The following is a 15,334-nucleotide window of genomic DNA, read 5'->3' on the forward strand; positions in this document are numbered from 1 at the left end:
ATCTGTGTATTCGTTGAGTTGGTGATCCAAACACACCTATGCTTTTGTAATGATGATAAAATGTAAAGGAAACTCGGTATGTTCCAAAATTTATGTAATACAAGTATTCTCTATTCATCAATATTTTTAAAGGCAATTGATTTTGGTCTATTGAATTTACATGATTACATCTTTCAATATCTTCAGACATGAACTTTTCATTGTAAATATTATAAACATTATTCTGACATGCACGGAAGTGTTCATCATTGTAGTCATAACATTTTAAAAATATATATAATTATGAAAATATCCTTGCGTAAACCAATTAAATATTAACTCATGGCATACGTTGACACGGACGCCCTCTGCAATAGGGACGTACCTGCAATAGCTATGCCCCGTTCAAAATTTGCTATAAATATAGACTTTAGTTGCTTCCATAAACCCCAACTTAAAACAAAAAACCTCTCTCTCTTCTCCGGATATGGCCTATACTTACCGTTTAGCCGCTCTTCTTGTACTCATATCCGCCACCGTCGGTTTCTCCTCCGCCGTGTCGGTCGAGCATCAACTGCTGAAGTTAAACGCTACTCTCTTCAAAGGAAACATCAGTCTCAATATCAGCAATTCAGTCCAAAAAAACATCAATCTCAATATCGTTTGGTACGGAAAATTCACACCAATCCAACGGACCGTCATCGTCGACTTCATCCGCTCTCTCAACTCCGCCGCCGCCGCCGCAAAAGATCCCTCCGTGGCGTCGTGGTGGAAGACGACGGAGAAGTACAAAGGCGGCGCGTCAACGATCGTCCTCGGTAAACAGCTCCTCCTCGAGGACTACCCTCTCGGAAAATCCTTAAAAAGTCCTCACCTCCGACCTCTGTCAGGCAAACTTAAGGGAGGTGGTGTTGGGTCGATAACAGCCGTTTTAACGGCGAAAGACGTGACCGTTGAGGGGTTTTGTATGAACCGGTGCGGGACCCACGGGTCGAAGTCAAGCACCGTGGACGGTGGAGCTTACCTTTGGGTTGGAAACTCTGAAGAGCAGTGTCCTGGCTACTGCGCGTGGCCGTTTCACCAGCCGTTATACGGACCTCAGACTCCGCCGTTGATCGCGCCTAACGGTGACGTCGGAGTTGACGGAATGATTATCAACCTGGCGACGCTACTGGTTAACACCGTGACGAATCAAGAAGCCGTCTCGACATGTACTGGGATGTTCGGGTCCGGTGCTTACCCCGGTTACCCGGGTCGGGTTCTCGTGGACAAGACTACCGGAGCGAGTTATAATGCTTTGGGTCTAGCCGGTAGGAAATATCTTTTACCAGCTATGTGGGACCCTCAGACTTCAAAGTGTAAGACTTTGGTTTAAAAGACTCGTGGCAATAATGACTTGGGAGACAAATAAAGTTGTAGATATATATCCCGTCTGGTTCGGGGATGTGCTGCTTTTCTTTTCTTTATTTATGTTTTTTCTTTAAGAAGATGTTTCTAGTGTTGTTTTGTATGTATGATATGTGAAAGAATAATAAAACCGATTTTTAGTTTCCCCTACAAACTTATAAACCAATGTTAATAAAATTTGTTTTAAGAACCATCGTGTGTTGATAAGGTAAACATAGACCATTAGAAATAAATTTATTTAAACTTTAAAGGAGGATTAGAGGATAAGTAGTTAGCTCTTGATGCCTTGGTGGTGTTGGGATTTGTGGGGATATGAAAACATAGTAGTTTTACACCTTTTAACAAAGCTAATGCTTATAGATATTGGCGTCCAAAGTTTTCAGCATGTCATGTTTTACGTCCAATCTAGTTTGTCTTTAAGGATAACCACTGAAATATGTGATTGAACATTGGCAATATAAGACCAACGTACCTCACAAGATTAGTGATTTATTAATAACCCCAACTTATCCAAAGATTATATGCATATATACTCATTGATTTTGTTAGGACTTTCACTTACCTCTGTTACTTAATGCACGGCAAGAGAACTGGGACCAAACTGTGTATAGAGATTGGTTAGCCAACATGAGAAGCTGGTCGGTCGGTCGGTCGGCGGCAATATAAGACCAACGTACCTCACAAGATTAGTGATTGATTAATAAACCCAACTTGTCCAAAGATAATGCATATATACTCTTTTGACTTTCTTAGGACTTTTACTTAAAGAAATAGTGATAAAACCTTTTGTTGCTTCATGCATGATGCACTAATATTCGCTTAACTAATCTACTTAGTGGCAATTCACATTTCTCAAAAGACTTTGACAATATTGTAGTTATCTTTTTATTTTTGAACTTTTAGTTATCTATATTAATTACGTTGCATTATGTCTAGGTTATCAACATTTTGGCAAAAGTGAAAAGGAATGAATGTATTGGTTGGTTGTGCGAACTAATAATTATTGAAGCTCCTGTGGGTTTGATCAAATTTCCGGTACATGTCGAATGCAGACGAGTATAGTGATCAGAGGACAAGAGGATTCAACTTAAGACGACTGATCTTTATCTATACACTTAACCACGCGTCTGTGGTCGGATGGCACGAATCATTGCATGAATCTTTAAGAGATCCGAATTCGAATCTGTTGTTAGATAAATATGGTGTGTGGTACCAGAGCTTTTCACATTTTCTTTCCGGAAAAAAGTTTATCCCTTTTTTAACCTTTTTTTTTTTTATCTATATACTTTATTGTATATAAGTTCTTAATATTTTGATTGGCCTAGTTACGTTACTTTCCCTAGTCTTTTTCAGTATCTCTTGTCGATAGAAATGGTCAATTATTGTAGCTGTTGAACCAGTCTCGTTATCACCTTATAACTGTGCTCATTACAACTTATGCGATAAAACTACGATGACTTCGATGTGAAAGGCATCTTTAAACTTTTCAGCGCAATTTTGAAGCCACTCAATATAATGAACATGTTTCATGTTTTTATTTATTGTTTCGAATATATATGCATGCTGCAACTTTTACATTCTTTGGCCAAATAAGGGAAAAGGAGAGAGGCATGATTCAAGTGGGCATGCATACAACATTTTCCCACAATAAAGACTGTTACGTTACCCTCAAAAATCGAAAGTTAAGTTATGGAGGGGAATGGATATGCTAACACTGCTTGGTAAGTTTAATTGGCTTCTCCGACATATATTAATCCATTTAGACTTTATAATCCCACATCTCATCCCCCCCCCCCCCCCCCCCCCCCCCCCCCCCCCCCCCCCCCCCCCCCCCCCCCCCTTTCAAAATTGCATATCAATATTACTTGTTAATTTGTTGTTTTTATTAAAAAATTTAGTCCTGTTTTTGTTTCAATTAGTCATGGTTCTCCTTAATCAATTGATTGCAGATTTCCAAATGGATAACAACTACAATCAATGAATTAGTACGTTAGGCCATATGCATGCATCTATGAATTAATGATCTCGTTTCACGTACAATTTTATCGCTTTCACAAGCATATATTAAAACATGTTAAGCGTGCAACATTTCATGCCAACAAAAATTGCAGGGCCTTGATGTTATTTCTTGTTTTTGACGCCTTTTAATCAGTTTTCAGTCCTATAAATCACAATGGCAATTACATATATAAATCCACACGCACGCTCATCACACCCAAACACACATTAATTGTCATGACTTGGTGAAAAACATTTAGCTTTCAAATAAAAAAGAAGAAAATCGCATAAAAAATCTTGAAAGTGTCACTTGCTAGCATTTTAAGCCTTGAAGTTTTTTCACTAACACTTTTAACCTTGAAAGTAACATTTTTATCATAAAAAACCTCCAAAGAAGAAAATTAACCGGCTGAACAGGTTAAAAACAGTTTTTTTTTCAAAAAATAATTATTTAATTAATAAATAAAAAAATTAATAAAAATCGAAAAATTTAACAAAAAAACTCATAAATTAAAAAAAAGTGAGACAAATAAATAAAGATTTAGAAAATTAAATAAAAAATAACTAAAAATTCAAAAATAAATAAGATCAAATTAAAATACAGAAAAAATAATAATAAATTTCAAAAAATTGAAAATTCAAAAAAGTTTTTTTTTTATTTTCAAATATAATATCGGAAATTATCATTGAAGATATGCCAAAAACCGTCATTGGAGATATGACTGTTTTTGGCATATCTCCAATGATATGGTTTTTGGCATATCTCCAATGATAATTTCTGACATTATATTTGAAAATGAGTGTTGATAAAAAAAAAATTTGAAAATGAATTTTTTTTTTTTGAATTTTCACTTTTTTTTTGAAATTTATATTTTTTTTTACTTTTCTCCATTTTAATTTGATCTTATTTATTTTTTTGATTTTTTGTTATTTTTTATTTAATTTTTTAAATATTTTTTTTTTAATTTATGAGTTTTTTGTTAAATTTTTTGATTTTTATTAATTGTTTTTGTTTATTTTATTAATTAAATAATTATTTTTTTAAAAAAAAATTGTTTTTAACCTGTTCAGCCGGTCATTTTTCTTCTTTGGAGATTTTTAATAATAAAAATGTCACTTTAAAGGTTAAAAATGTTAGTGAAAAAATTTCAAGGTTTAAAGTACTAGTAAGTGACATTTTCAAAGTTTTTTATGCGATTTTCCCGATAAGAAAGTGGAAAGTTCCATATCACTATGTTTACCAAAAAAAAAAGTTCCATATCACTATATTGATTGGAAAAATTATATTAATCAACCAGAGACTAAATTAATTAAGACTTGATGAAACACACAAAATAGTATAAATTGATGGAAAAAATATTTAATGAAAGAAACTTTTGTGACGTAAGTTAGTCTAACCTAAAATTTGATTTACATAAAATATCAAACACGTTGATTGACAAAAATAAAATATAAATATTGTCATCTGGAATGCATTATTTTTTATAATAGGTAACATTTCTAATAAAAGCCTATTTGTCAAATTTACATACTTTAGTAGGATTTCTATGAAACCAATATCAATTATGCATAATGGTGTTAGTAGCAAACCGATCTATGGAATTCCGAAACAGTCAGCTAGTATGTCCAATATGTGTTGTTTTGTGGTTCGATTAAATTTGTAGTTTGGAAGTCAATATATCTTTTTTGGAATCTATTGTACGTTCGATTAATACGATCGATGCATGTACCACAAACTTGAAGAACTTTTCTCTGTGTATTCGCTGAGTTGGTGCATGATCGAAAGACAACTATGCTTTTGTAAAATGATGATAAAATGTAAAGGAAACTAAGTGCGTTTATGAAATGTGCAACTATTCTCTATTCATCAATATTTTAAAAGACAATTGATTTTGGTATATTGAATTTACATGATTACATTTTTCAATAAGTTTTGACAGGGACTTATCAGTGTAAGGACTTTGACGGCGAAAGACGTGACCGTTGAGGGGTTTTGTATGAACCGGTGCGGGACGCACGGGTCAAAGTCAAGTTCCCTTGACGGTGGAGCTTACGTCTGGGTGGGAAACTCTGAAGAGCAGTGTCCTGGCTACTGCTCATGGCCATTTCATCAGCCTTTATCCGGAGCTCAGTCTCCCCCGTTGATCGCACCCAACGGTGATGTTGGAGTTGACGGAATGATTATTAACCTCGCGACGCTACTGGTTAACGCCGTTAATGGGGAACAAGAACCCGCCTCGTTTTGTGTCGACAGGTTTGGGTCCGGTGCTTACCCAGGTTACCCGGGTCGTGTTCTAGTGGACAAGACTACCGGAGCGAGTTACAACGCTTTGGGTCTCGCCGGTAGGAAATACCTTTTACCGGCGATGTGGGACCCTCAGGCTGCAGAGTGTAGGACTTTGGTTTAAGTCATAAAGGACTCGTGGCAAGAATCACTGGTTTGGGATGTGTTGTTTTGTATTAAATGTGAAGAATAATAAAACGATGTGCGAAGAAGAATAAAACCGATTTGTAGTCTTCCCTACAAACTTATAAACCTATGTTAAATAAACTTTGTTTTTATGAACCAAAGGACTCAACGGATTAAGAAAGTTATCATTCATGTGTTGATACGGTAAACATAGACCATTAAAAATAAAATAATTTAAACTTTAAAGAAAGATCAGAGGATAAACTAGTTAGTCTTGATGCCTTAGTGGTGTTGGGATTTGTGAGGATATGATAACGTTAACAGTTTTCACATTTTAACAAAGCTAAGAGCCTAAGACTATCCGCAACCGTGATATTGGGTTAAAAATTCTTAGAACTTTTTTTTTTTATTTTTTTATTATTAATTTTTTTTTTCAGTTGAATTTTTTTTTTATCAATGGTGGGCTACCACCTAACAGCGGGCCCCGCGAACAGTTACAATACTCCAAGGAATTGATTCTTAGAGAAGGATTTGAAGAAGCCAATCCTTAATATATTGCAGGACCCATCGAATTGTTTATTATATTTTACCTAGGTTTTGGAGCTAAAAAATTGGCAAGAGACTCCATTGCAGGTGCTCTAATGTTTTGTAGTCTTGTAGTTATAGATATTGCCGTCCAAAATTTCCTGTCTGCATGCTATGTTTTACGTCCAATCTAGAAGGGTGACGTGGTACTTTCCATAAAAACATGCATCTTCAAACTTTGTAGTGTCGGTCCAACATTCTCAATTTTTTTTTAATGCCCTAAGCTTATTTAAAATTTTATGTTTTTATTATTCATGTAAAACAAATTTTATGCCCTATATACAATTAAATTTTTCGCTTAAAATATGATGCTCTAAACGGTCGGTTCCCTCGCTTATGCTCGAGACCGGCCCATTCTATGTTATAAATTTGTTATACTGCGTTATCATGATCCCAACGACCCAATCCAAATGCTTCTATAGTTTGGCCTTTGGTATTGTGACTTGTCCTCATCCAAACTCTCCCTATGCCATGACCTGTTAAAACTAACAAACCAAATGTCCAATGCCTTACACGAAGGCCCAACGATTTTTCTAAAAGAAATCTCACGAGCAAAGCAAACACCTTTTTCCCGGAAAAAAACCCGACTGACCGTTATAGAAGGAAATAAAGCTCTTCAGACATGTTCAGGAACCAAAAAAAAAAAGCTCTTCAGACAACGGTCATATTTCATTTAATTAGACACAAATCACGCGGTTCCTTTACTGCCACCTGGACGTAGATGTTTCCAACGAGCCGTTACCGCGTTATTTTAGCCGTCCGATTCTATCGTTTCCACATTTCTTTTAATCTAACGATAAAGATTTAACACGCTTGTATTCAGACAAACAGTGGACCCCACTTTACACCTATATAAAGAGGTACAACACAATTAGTCTTAATCACCAACAGAGCAAATAATCCATAGCCACCATACTATTCCCTCTCTCTTACAATCAAAACACCCACTTTGAAATGTCGATCTCGAAAGTCCTTGGGTTTCTGATTCTCAGCTGTCTACTGATCGCTTCAGCGATGGAGTCTCCTTCTCCAGCTCCGTTTATAGGCGGAGGAAGGCGAGTTATCTCTCCTTCTCCGTCTAAAACACCGACACCAGAATCCTCCGTCGCGTCTCCTCCATCACTACCTCAAGCGGATTCTCCTTCCATCGATTCCGCAGCAGTGACTCCGTCTTCCATATCAGACTCGCCATCAGAAGCTCCTGGTCCGTCACAGCAGAGCAGTGCCGTTTTCAACCAATACACCGTTTTCGCTGGATCCATCGCCGTTATTCTATACGCTGCCGTTTTGACTTTCTAATCTCTAATGGAGCCTCATTTATTTATGTCATAGTTTCAGAAAACTATTATGTAGGAAGATGATTCTTTTATTTTTATTGTTGTTTTGTTTTTCAGCTTCTCTCTTTTAATTTGCCTCACCAGGATTTGTACTGAATGTTGATGTTCAGAGTCTTATCAATATTAGCTTGATTTATTTATTTTAAAACTATTGCCATACGGCCCATACCCAAAATAAGTCAAATATTGCAACGAGAAAACACGCAAGAGCTAATGGGCCTATGAATATAGGCCCATTATACACCATTTGACACATTAGTAAGTGATCGATCGTTTTAGATCTTTTGGTCACAAGACTCGCAACGAACTGAGAGAATCATTCAATGGCAACTCGCTCGATCTTCCGTACCATTAGAGGGTGAGTTTCTGTCGTTTATTTTCTTACTGATTCTGTTTTTGTTTCTCCGACAAGATTCTTCTTACGGTTCTGTCTTTTTTTTAATCTAGTCGATTGACTGTCGGAAGCAATCTCACTCGAAACGCCGAATCTTCACGTTTCTCAAAGCCGTACAGTGCTGACGCGGCAATCGGAGGCTCAATTGTCGAGGATTCTGAGGAGAAAGACGATCTGAGGAGCAGGATTTTCAGATTGAGACTACCGAAGCGGAGCGCGACGACCGTTCTCGAGAAATGGGTTGGCGAAGGGAATCAGATTACAGTCAACGAACTTCGAGAGATCTCCAAGGAGCTCAGAAGAACTCGCCGTTACAAACACGCTCTAGAGGTAAGTTTCTATCATTTTCATCATACGTAAGCATCGGACTTGAGGATAAAGCTCACAAAGCTTAAAAATTTTCAGACAAAGTTTTCAACTTTATACTTGTTTTGTCTCTTTATGCACAAACACACTCTCTAGGTACTTGTTATGTCTGTTTTCTTCTGATGGTTCTTGAATTTTCCGACAAAGTTTTCAACTTTATACTTGTTAAGTCCGTTTATGCATGCACAATTTTTCAGACAAACTTTTCAACTTCATACTTGTTTTGTCTCTTTATGCACGAACACACTCTCGAGTTACTTGTTATGTCTGTTTTCTTCTGATGGGTTCTTGAATTTTCAGACAAAGTTTTCAACTTTATTCTTGTTATGTCCGTTTATGTATGCACAATTTTTCAGACAAAGTTTTCAACTTTATACTTGTTTTGTCTCTTTATGCACAAACACACTCTCGAGTTACTTGTTATGTCTGTTTTCTTCTGATGGGTTCTTGAATTTTCAGACAAAGTTTTCAACTTTATACTTGTTAAGTCCGTTTATGTATGCACATAATCGTATTGCTCTGCGTACTTCTAGGAGCTTATTTCAAGTCTTATTACAGGTTACAGAGTATTTGGTTCAGCATGAAGAAACCAACATCTCAGATGCTGACTACGCATCGCGTATAGATCTGATCTCAAAAGTCTTTGGAATCGATGCAGCTGAGCGCTACTTCGAAGGCTTGCAACCACCTTCAAAGACACCTGAAACCTATACCTCTCTCCTCCACGCTTACGCTGCTTCCAAGCAAACCGAACGAGCCGAGGCCCTGTTCAAGAGAATCATCGAGAGCGATAGTCTCACCTTCGGTGCCATCACGTACAACGAGATGATGACTCTGTACATGTCGGTAGGGGAAGTTGAGAAAGTAAGGGATGTTATCGAAGTGATGAAGGGCAGAAACGTTTCCCCTGACATTTTTACTTACAATCTCTGGCTGAGTTCATGTGCTGCGAGGTTTGATATTGATGAGCTGAGAAGGATTCTTGAGGAGATGAGGCGTGAGGGCGGTTCAAACGAGGGTTGGGCTAGGTATATTGATCTTACTAGTGTCTACATTAACAGTAGTCGGTTAACGAATGCAGAGTCCAGCTCACCTGTTGAGTCTGAGAAGTCTATTTCGCAAAGAGAGTGGGTGACGTATGACTTTCTTATGATTCTTCACACTGGGTTAGGAAACAAGGGTATGGTAGATCAGATTTGGAAGTCTCTGAGGAACACTAACCAGAAGCTGAGCAGCAGAAGCTACATATGTGTTGTTTCGTCTTATCTGATGCTTGGTTGTTTGAGAGAAGCTGGGGAGGTTGTGGATCAGTGGAAGGAGTCTAAAACGACGGAGTTTGATGGTTCTGCTTGTTTGAGGATTTTGAATGCTTTTAGAGATGTTGGGTTAGAGGAAAAAGCTAGTGAGTTTCAGTTGCTTTTGGTGGAGAAGAAATGTAGCTTGGAAGACGAGATATCATAAGATTGGGGTCTCTTGAGTTATAACTAGAACCAAGTCAAGCTCATTAATAAAAGTAGAAGTGTCTCTCTTCACTGTGATTTTGTGTTTTTTTATTATATACTTTTTGCTTTGGCATTTTTTTGTGAGACTTACGTCTTTCTCACGGCACGATGTTGCTTTTGACCTAAAGAAAGGTTCCACTATTACAACTCCTTGAGTTTATGAGATATCATGGCTGATACATAAACATGTGTAAAATCAAGTAAATTTCATACTTTAACTCGAGTTTAAACCCCATGGTGTTAATTAAAAAAAGAAAATAATTCGAATTTTTGTAAGACAATAGAGTCAACTAAAGAAGATAGAATTAGATGTGTAAAATAAAATAAAAGATAAGGTAGAAAATAGCATGGAGTCTTGTAATGGCTTCACTTGAGAGGAATAAACCTAGAGGAGGGTGTAGCACCCTGACCAGGCCTACCGTGCTTAACCGGTTTGTAAGAAATTGAGAACTCCGCAAGGTAGTGTCCCATCATCTCCGGTTTAATCTCGATTGAGAACTCCGCAAGGTAGTGTCCCATCATCTCCGGTTTAATCTCGATTGAGAACTCCGCAAGGTAGTGTCCCATCATCTCCGGTTTAATCTCGATCTGGTTAAACGTTTCTCCGTTGTACACACCGATGATGCTTCCAATAATTTCAGGCATAATCACCATGTTCCTTAGATGTGTTCTCACTACTTCTGGCTTCTCACCAGCTGGTGCATTCCTTTTCTGTTTTTAGGTAAAAACATTGATCTCTTGTTAAACCATGTGATCAAAGAACTAGCACAAAGTTTCTTAAGCCTTTTTAAAACTAAGGTATGAACTGTGGACAGTGGACACCAACTATTTCAAACAAAACATTTAGTAATATGTCATTTATAATTCGATTATACCTTAGTCCAAATTAATGGACCGAATAAACAGAAAGAAACCAAAATTCACATTCCACCTGTTTCATTATGTAGGTAATTTTAGTTAAATGCACAAGGCTTAAGAAAGTTTTTTATTTTGTGAAAAAGTTATCCTAATTTCTAAAACACAAAACCAAATCTACGGTAATTCTCAAAAAAATGAAAAATTTCTAAAAATATCAGTTTTTATGAAAATTATTTTAAAATACAACTTATAGATGAAAAACTCTAAAGGTATACTCATCTATCCTCTAATATTCTTGTTATCCTAGTTTTTAAATCAAAAACCGAAATCTATAATATTTTTTAAGAAAATGAAAACTTTTCAAAAATAGCAGTTTTTAAAAAAATTATTTAAAAATACAACTTAAACTCTTAAAGAATACTCATCTATCCACAAATATTCTTGTTATCCTAATTTATAAATCACATACCCAAATCTACAATATTTCTGTAAAAAAATGAAAGCTTTCCAAAAGTAGCAGCTTTTAAGAAAATTATTTAAAAATACAAAATGAAAAATTCTTAACGAATACTCATCTATCCATAAATATTCTTGTTATCCAAATTTCTAAATCACAAACCAAATCTACAATATTTCTAAGCAAAATGAAAATTTTCCAAAAATAGCAGTTTTTAAGAAAATTATTTAAAAATACAATATATTGATAAAAAATTCTGAAAGAATACTCATCTATCCACAAATAATCTTGTTATCCTTATTTCTATATCATAAACCCAAATCTACAGTATTTCTCAAAAAAATAAAAACTTTCCAAAAATAATAGTTTTTATTAAAATTATTTAAAAATACAACCTATTGATGAAAAACTCTAAAAGAATACTCATCTATCCAATAATATTCTTGTTATTCTAATTTCTAAATCACAAACCCAAATCTACAGTATTTCTCAAAAAAATGAAAACTTTCCAAAAATAGAAGTTTTTATGAAAATTATTTAAAAATACAACCTATTGATGAAAAACTCTGAAAGAATACTCATCTATCCACTAATATTCTTGTTATCCTAATTTCTAAATCAAAAATCAAATCTATAAAATTTCTCAAAAAATGAAAAATTTCCAAAAATAGCAATTTTTATGAAAATTATTCAAAAATAAAATATATTGATGAAAAATTCTTAAAGAGCACTCATCTATCCAAAAATATTCTTGTTATCCTAATTTATAAATCACAAACCCAAATCTACAGTATTTCAAAAAAAAAAATGAAAATTCCCAAAAATAGCAGCCTTTACGAAAATTATTTTAAAATACAATATATTGATGAAAAATTCTGAAAGAATACTCATCTATCCACAAATATTATTGTTATCCAAATTTCTAAATCACAAAGACAAATCTACAATATTTCTCAAAAAAAAGAAAACTTTCCAAAAATAGCAGTTTTTATGAAAATTATTTAAAATTACAACCTAGATGAAAAACTCTGAAAGAATACTTATCTATCCACTAATATTATTGTTATCCTAATTTCTAAATCACAAACTCAAAGCTATAAAATTTCTCAAAAAATGAAAACTTTCCAAAAATAGCAGGTTTTAGGAAAATTATTTAAAAATACAACTTATTCATGAAAATCTCTGAAAAAATACTCATCTATCCACAAATATTATTGTTATCCAATTTTCTAATTCAAAAACCCAAATCTACAGAATTTCTCAAAAAAATGAAAAACTTCCAAAAATAACCCTTTTTAAGAAAATTATTTAAAAATACTACTTATTGATGAAAAACTCTGAAAGAATACTCATCTATTTACAAATATTCTTGTTATCCTAATTTCTAAATCACAAACTCAAATCAATAAAATTTCTCTAAAAAATAAAAAAATCCAAAAATAGAGGCTTTTAAGAAAATTATTTAAAAATACAACATATTGATGAAAAATTCTTAAAGAGCACTCATATATCCACAAATATTCTTTTTATACTAATTTCTGAATCACAAACCCAAATCTACAGTATTTCTCAAAAAAATGAAAATTTTCCAAAAATAGCAGCTTTTAAAAAAATTATTTAAAACTACAATATATTGATGATAAATTCTAAAAGAATACTCATCTATTCACAAATATTCTTGTTATCCTAATATCTAAATCACAAACCCATATCTACAATATTTCTCAAAAGAATGAAAACTTTCCAAAAATAGCAGTTTTAAAGAAAATTATTAAAAAATACAAAATATTGATTAAAAATTCTGAAAGAATACTCATCTATCCACAAATATTCTTGTGATCCTAATTTCTAAATCACAAACCCAAATCTAAAGTATTTCTCAAAAAAATGAAAACTTTCCAAAAATAGCAGTTTTTAAGAAAATTATTTAACAATACTATATATTGATGAAAAATTCTGAAAGAATACTCATCTATCCACAAATATTTTTGTTATCCTAATTTCTAAATCACAAACCCAAATCTACAGTATTTCTCAAAAAAATGAAAACTTTCCAAAAATAGCAGTTTTTAAGAAAATTATTTAACAATACTATATATTGATGAAAAATTCTGAAAGAATACTCATCTATCCACAAATATTTTTTTATCCTAAATTCTAAATCACAAACCCAAATCTACAGTATTTCTCAAAAAAATGAAAACTTTCCAAAAATAGCAGTTTTAAGAAAATTATTTAACAATACTATATATTGATGAAAAATTCTGAAAGAATACTCATCTATCCACAAATATTTTGTTATCCTAATTTCTAAATCACAAACCCAAATCTACAGTATTTCTAAAAAAAATGAAAACTTTCCAAAAATAGCAGTTTTAAGAAAATTATTTAACAATACAATATATTGATGAAAAATTCTGAAAGAATACTCATCTATCCACAAATATTTTTTTATCCTAATTTCTAAATCACAAACCCAAATCTACAGTATTTCTCAAAAAAATGAAAACTTTCCAAAAATAGCAGTTTTAAGAAAATTATTTAACAATACTATATATTGATGAAAAATTCTGAAAGAATACTCATCTATCCACAAATATTTTTGTTATCCTAATTTCTAAATCACAAACCCAAATCTACAGTATTTCTCAAAAAAATGAAAACTTTCCAAAAATAGCAGCTTTTAAGAAAATTATTTTAAAATACAATATATTGATTAAAAATTCTGAAAGAATACTCATCTATCCACAAATATTCTTGTGATCCTAATTTCTAAATCACAAACCAAATCTACAGTATTTCTCAAAAAAATGAAAACTTTCCAAAAATAGCAGCTTTTAAGAAAATTATTTAACAATACTATATATTGATGAAAAATTCTGAAAGAATACTCATCTATCCACAAATATTTTTGTTATCCTAATTTCTAAATCACAAACCCAAATCTACAGTATTTCTCAAAAAAATGAAAACTTTCCAAAAATAGCAGCTTTTAAGAAAATTATTTTAAAATACAATATATTGATTAAAAATTCTGAAAGAATACTCATCTATCCACAAATATTCTTGTGATCCTAATTTCTAAATCACAAACCCAAATCTACAGTATTTCTCAAAAAAATGAAAACTTTCCAAAAATAGCAGTTTTTAAGAAAATTATTTAACAATACTATATATTGATGAAAAATTCTGAAAGAATACTCATCTATCCACAAATATTTTTGTTATCCTAATTTCTAAATCACAAACCCAAATCTACAGTATTTCTCAAAAAAATGAAAACTTTCCAAAAATAGCAGCTTTTAAGAAAATTATTTAACAATACTATATATTGATGAAAAATTCTGAAAGAATACTCATCTATCCACAAATATTTTTGTTATCCTAATTTCTAAATCACAAACCCAAATCTACAGTATTTCTCAAAAAAATGAAAACTTTCCAAAAATAGCAGCTTTTAAGAAAATTATTTAACAATACTATATATTGATGAAAAATTCTGAAAGAATACTCATCTATCCACAAATATTCTTGTGATCCTAATTTCTAAATCACAAACCCAAATCTACAGTATTTCTCAAAAAAATGAAAACTTTCCAAAAATAGCAGTTTTAAGAAAATTATTTAACAATACTATATATTGATGAAAAATTCTGAAAGAATACTCATCTATCCACAAATATTTTTTATCCTAATTTCTAAATCACAAACCCAAATCTACAGTATTTCTCAAAAAAATGAAAACTTTCCAAAAATAGCAGCTTTTAAGAAAATTATTTAACAATACTATATATTGATGAAAAATTCTGAAAGAATACTCATCTATCCACAAATATTTTTGTTATCCTAATTTCTAAATCACAAACCCAAATCTACAGTATTTCTCAAAAAAATGAAAACTTTCCAAAAATAGCAGTTTTTAAGAAAATTATTTAACAATACAATATATTGATTAAAAATTCTGAAAGAATACTCATCTATCCACAAATATTTTTGTTATTTTAATTTCTAAATCACAAACCCAAATCTACAGTATTTCTC

The 15,334-nt window shown here is 32.7% G+C and overlaps 5 protein-coding genes across 5 annotated transcripts in view; 4 read left to right on the top strand and 1 right to left on the bottom strand.

Moving 5' to 3' along the window:
• The first annotated feature begins 374 nt into the window (after window positions 1-374).
• On the top strand, window positions 375-1,531 carry LOC111202784 (protein EXORDIUM-like 4). The gene has a single exon (XM_022695712.2). The coding sequence runs from the start codon at window positions 467-469 to the stop codon at window positions 1,352-1,354; it is 888 nt and encodes a 295-aa protein (XP_022551433.2). The 5' UTR covers window positions 375-466; the 3' UTR covers window positions 1,355-1,531.
• Window positions 1,532-4,956: 3,425 nt separating this feature from the next.
• LOC106392893 (protein EXORDIUM-like 4) lies at window positions 4,957-5,861 on the top strand. Its single transcript, XM_013833666.3, has 2 exons — window positions 4,957-5,004; window positions 5,325-5,861. The coding sequence occupies exons 1-2, from the start codon at window positions 4,957-4,959 to the stop codon at window positions 5,790-5,792; spliced, it is 516 nt and encodes a 171-aa protein (XP_013689120.1). The 3' UTR covers window positions 5,793-5,861.
• A 1,345-nt stretch (window positions 5,862-7,206) lies between these two features.
• Window positions 7,207-7,856, top strand: LOC125581384 (classical arabinogalactan protein 1-like). The gene has a single exon (XM_048746740.1). It carries the CDS (start codon window positions 7,334-7,336, stop codon window positions 7,676-7,678), a length of 345 nt encoding a protein of 114 aa, XP_048602697.1. The 5' UTR covers window positions 7,207-7,333; the 3' UTR covers window positions 7,679-7,856.
• A 23-nt stretch (window positions 7,857-7,879) lies between these two features.
• LOC106396640 (pentatricopeptide repeat-containing protein At5g09450, mitochondrial) lies at window positions 7,880-10,128 on the top strand. Its single transcript, XM_013837092.3, has 3 exons — window positions 7,880-8,074; window positions 8,164-8,440; window positions 9,035-10,128. Exons 1-3 carry the CDS (start codon window positions 8,040-8,042, stop codon window positions 9,935-9,937), a joined length of 1,215 nt encoding a protein of 404 aa, XP_013692546.1. The 5' UTR covers window positions 7,880-8,039; the 3' UTR covers window positions 9,938-10,128.
• Window positions 9,953-15,334, bottom strand: part of LOC111202697 (40S ribosomal protein S15-2-like) — a 31,574-nt gene continuing 26,192 nt past the window's right edge. Inside the window, exon 4 of the mRNA XM_048747651.1 lies at window positions 9,953-10,689. Coding sequence (XP_048603608.1) covers window positions 10,345-10,689 — 345 coding nt within the window. The 3' untranslated portion in view covers window positions 9,953-10,344. The remainder of the gene's footprint in view (window positions 10,690-15,334) is intronic.

The sequence above is a fragment of the Brassica napus genome, chromosome C2 (genome assembly GCF_020379485.1).
Source record: "Brassica napus cultivar Da-Ae chromosome C2, Da-Ae, whole genome shotgun sequence".
Taxonomy (NCBI): domain Eukaryota; kingdom Viridiplantae; phylum Streptophyta; class Magnoliopsida; order Brassicales; family Brassicaceae; genus Brassica; species Brassica napus.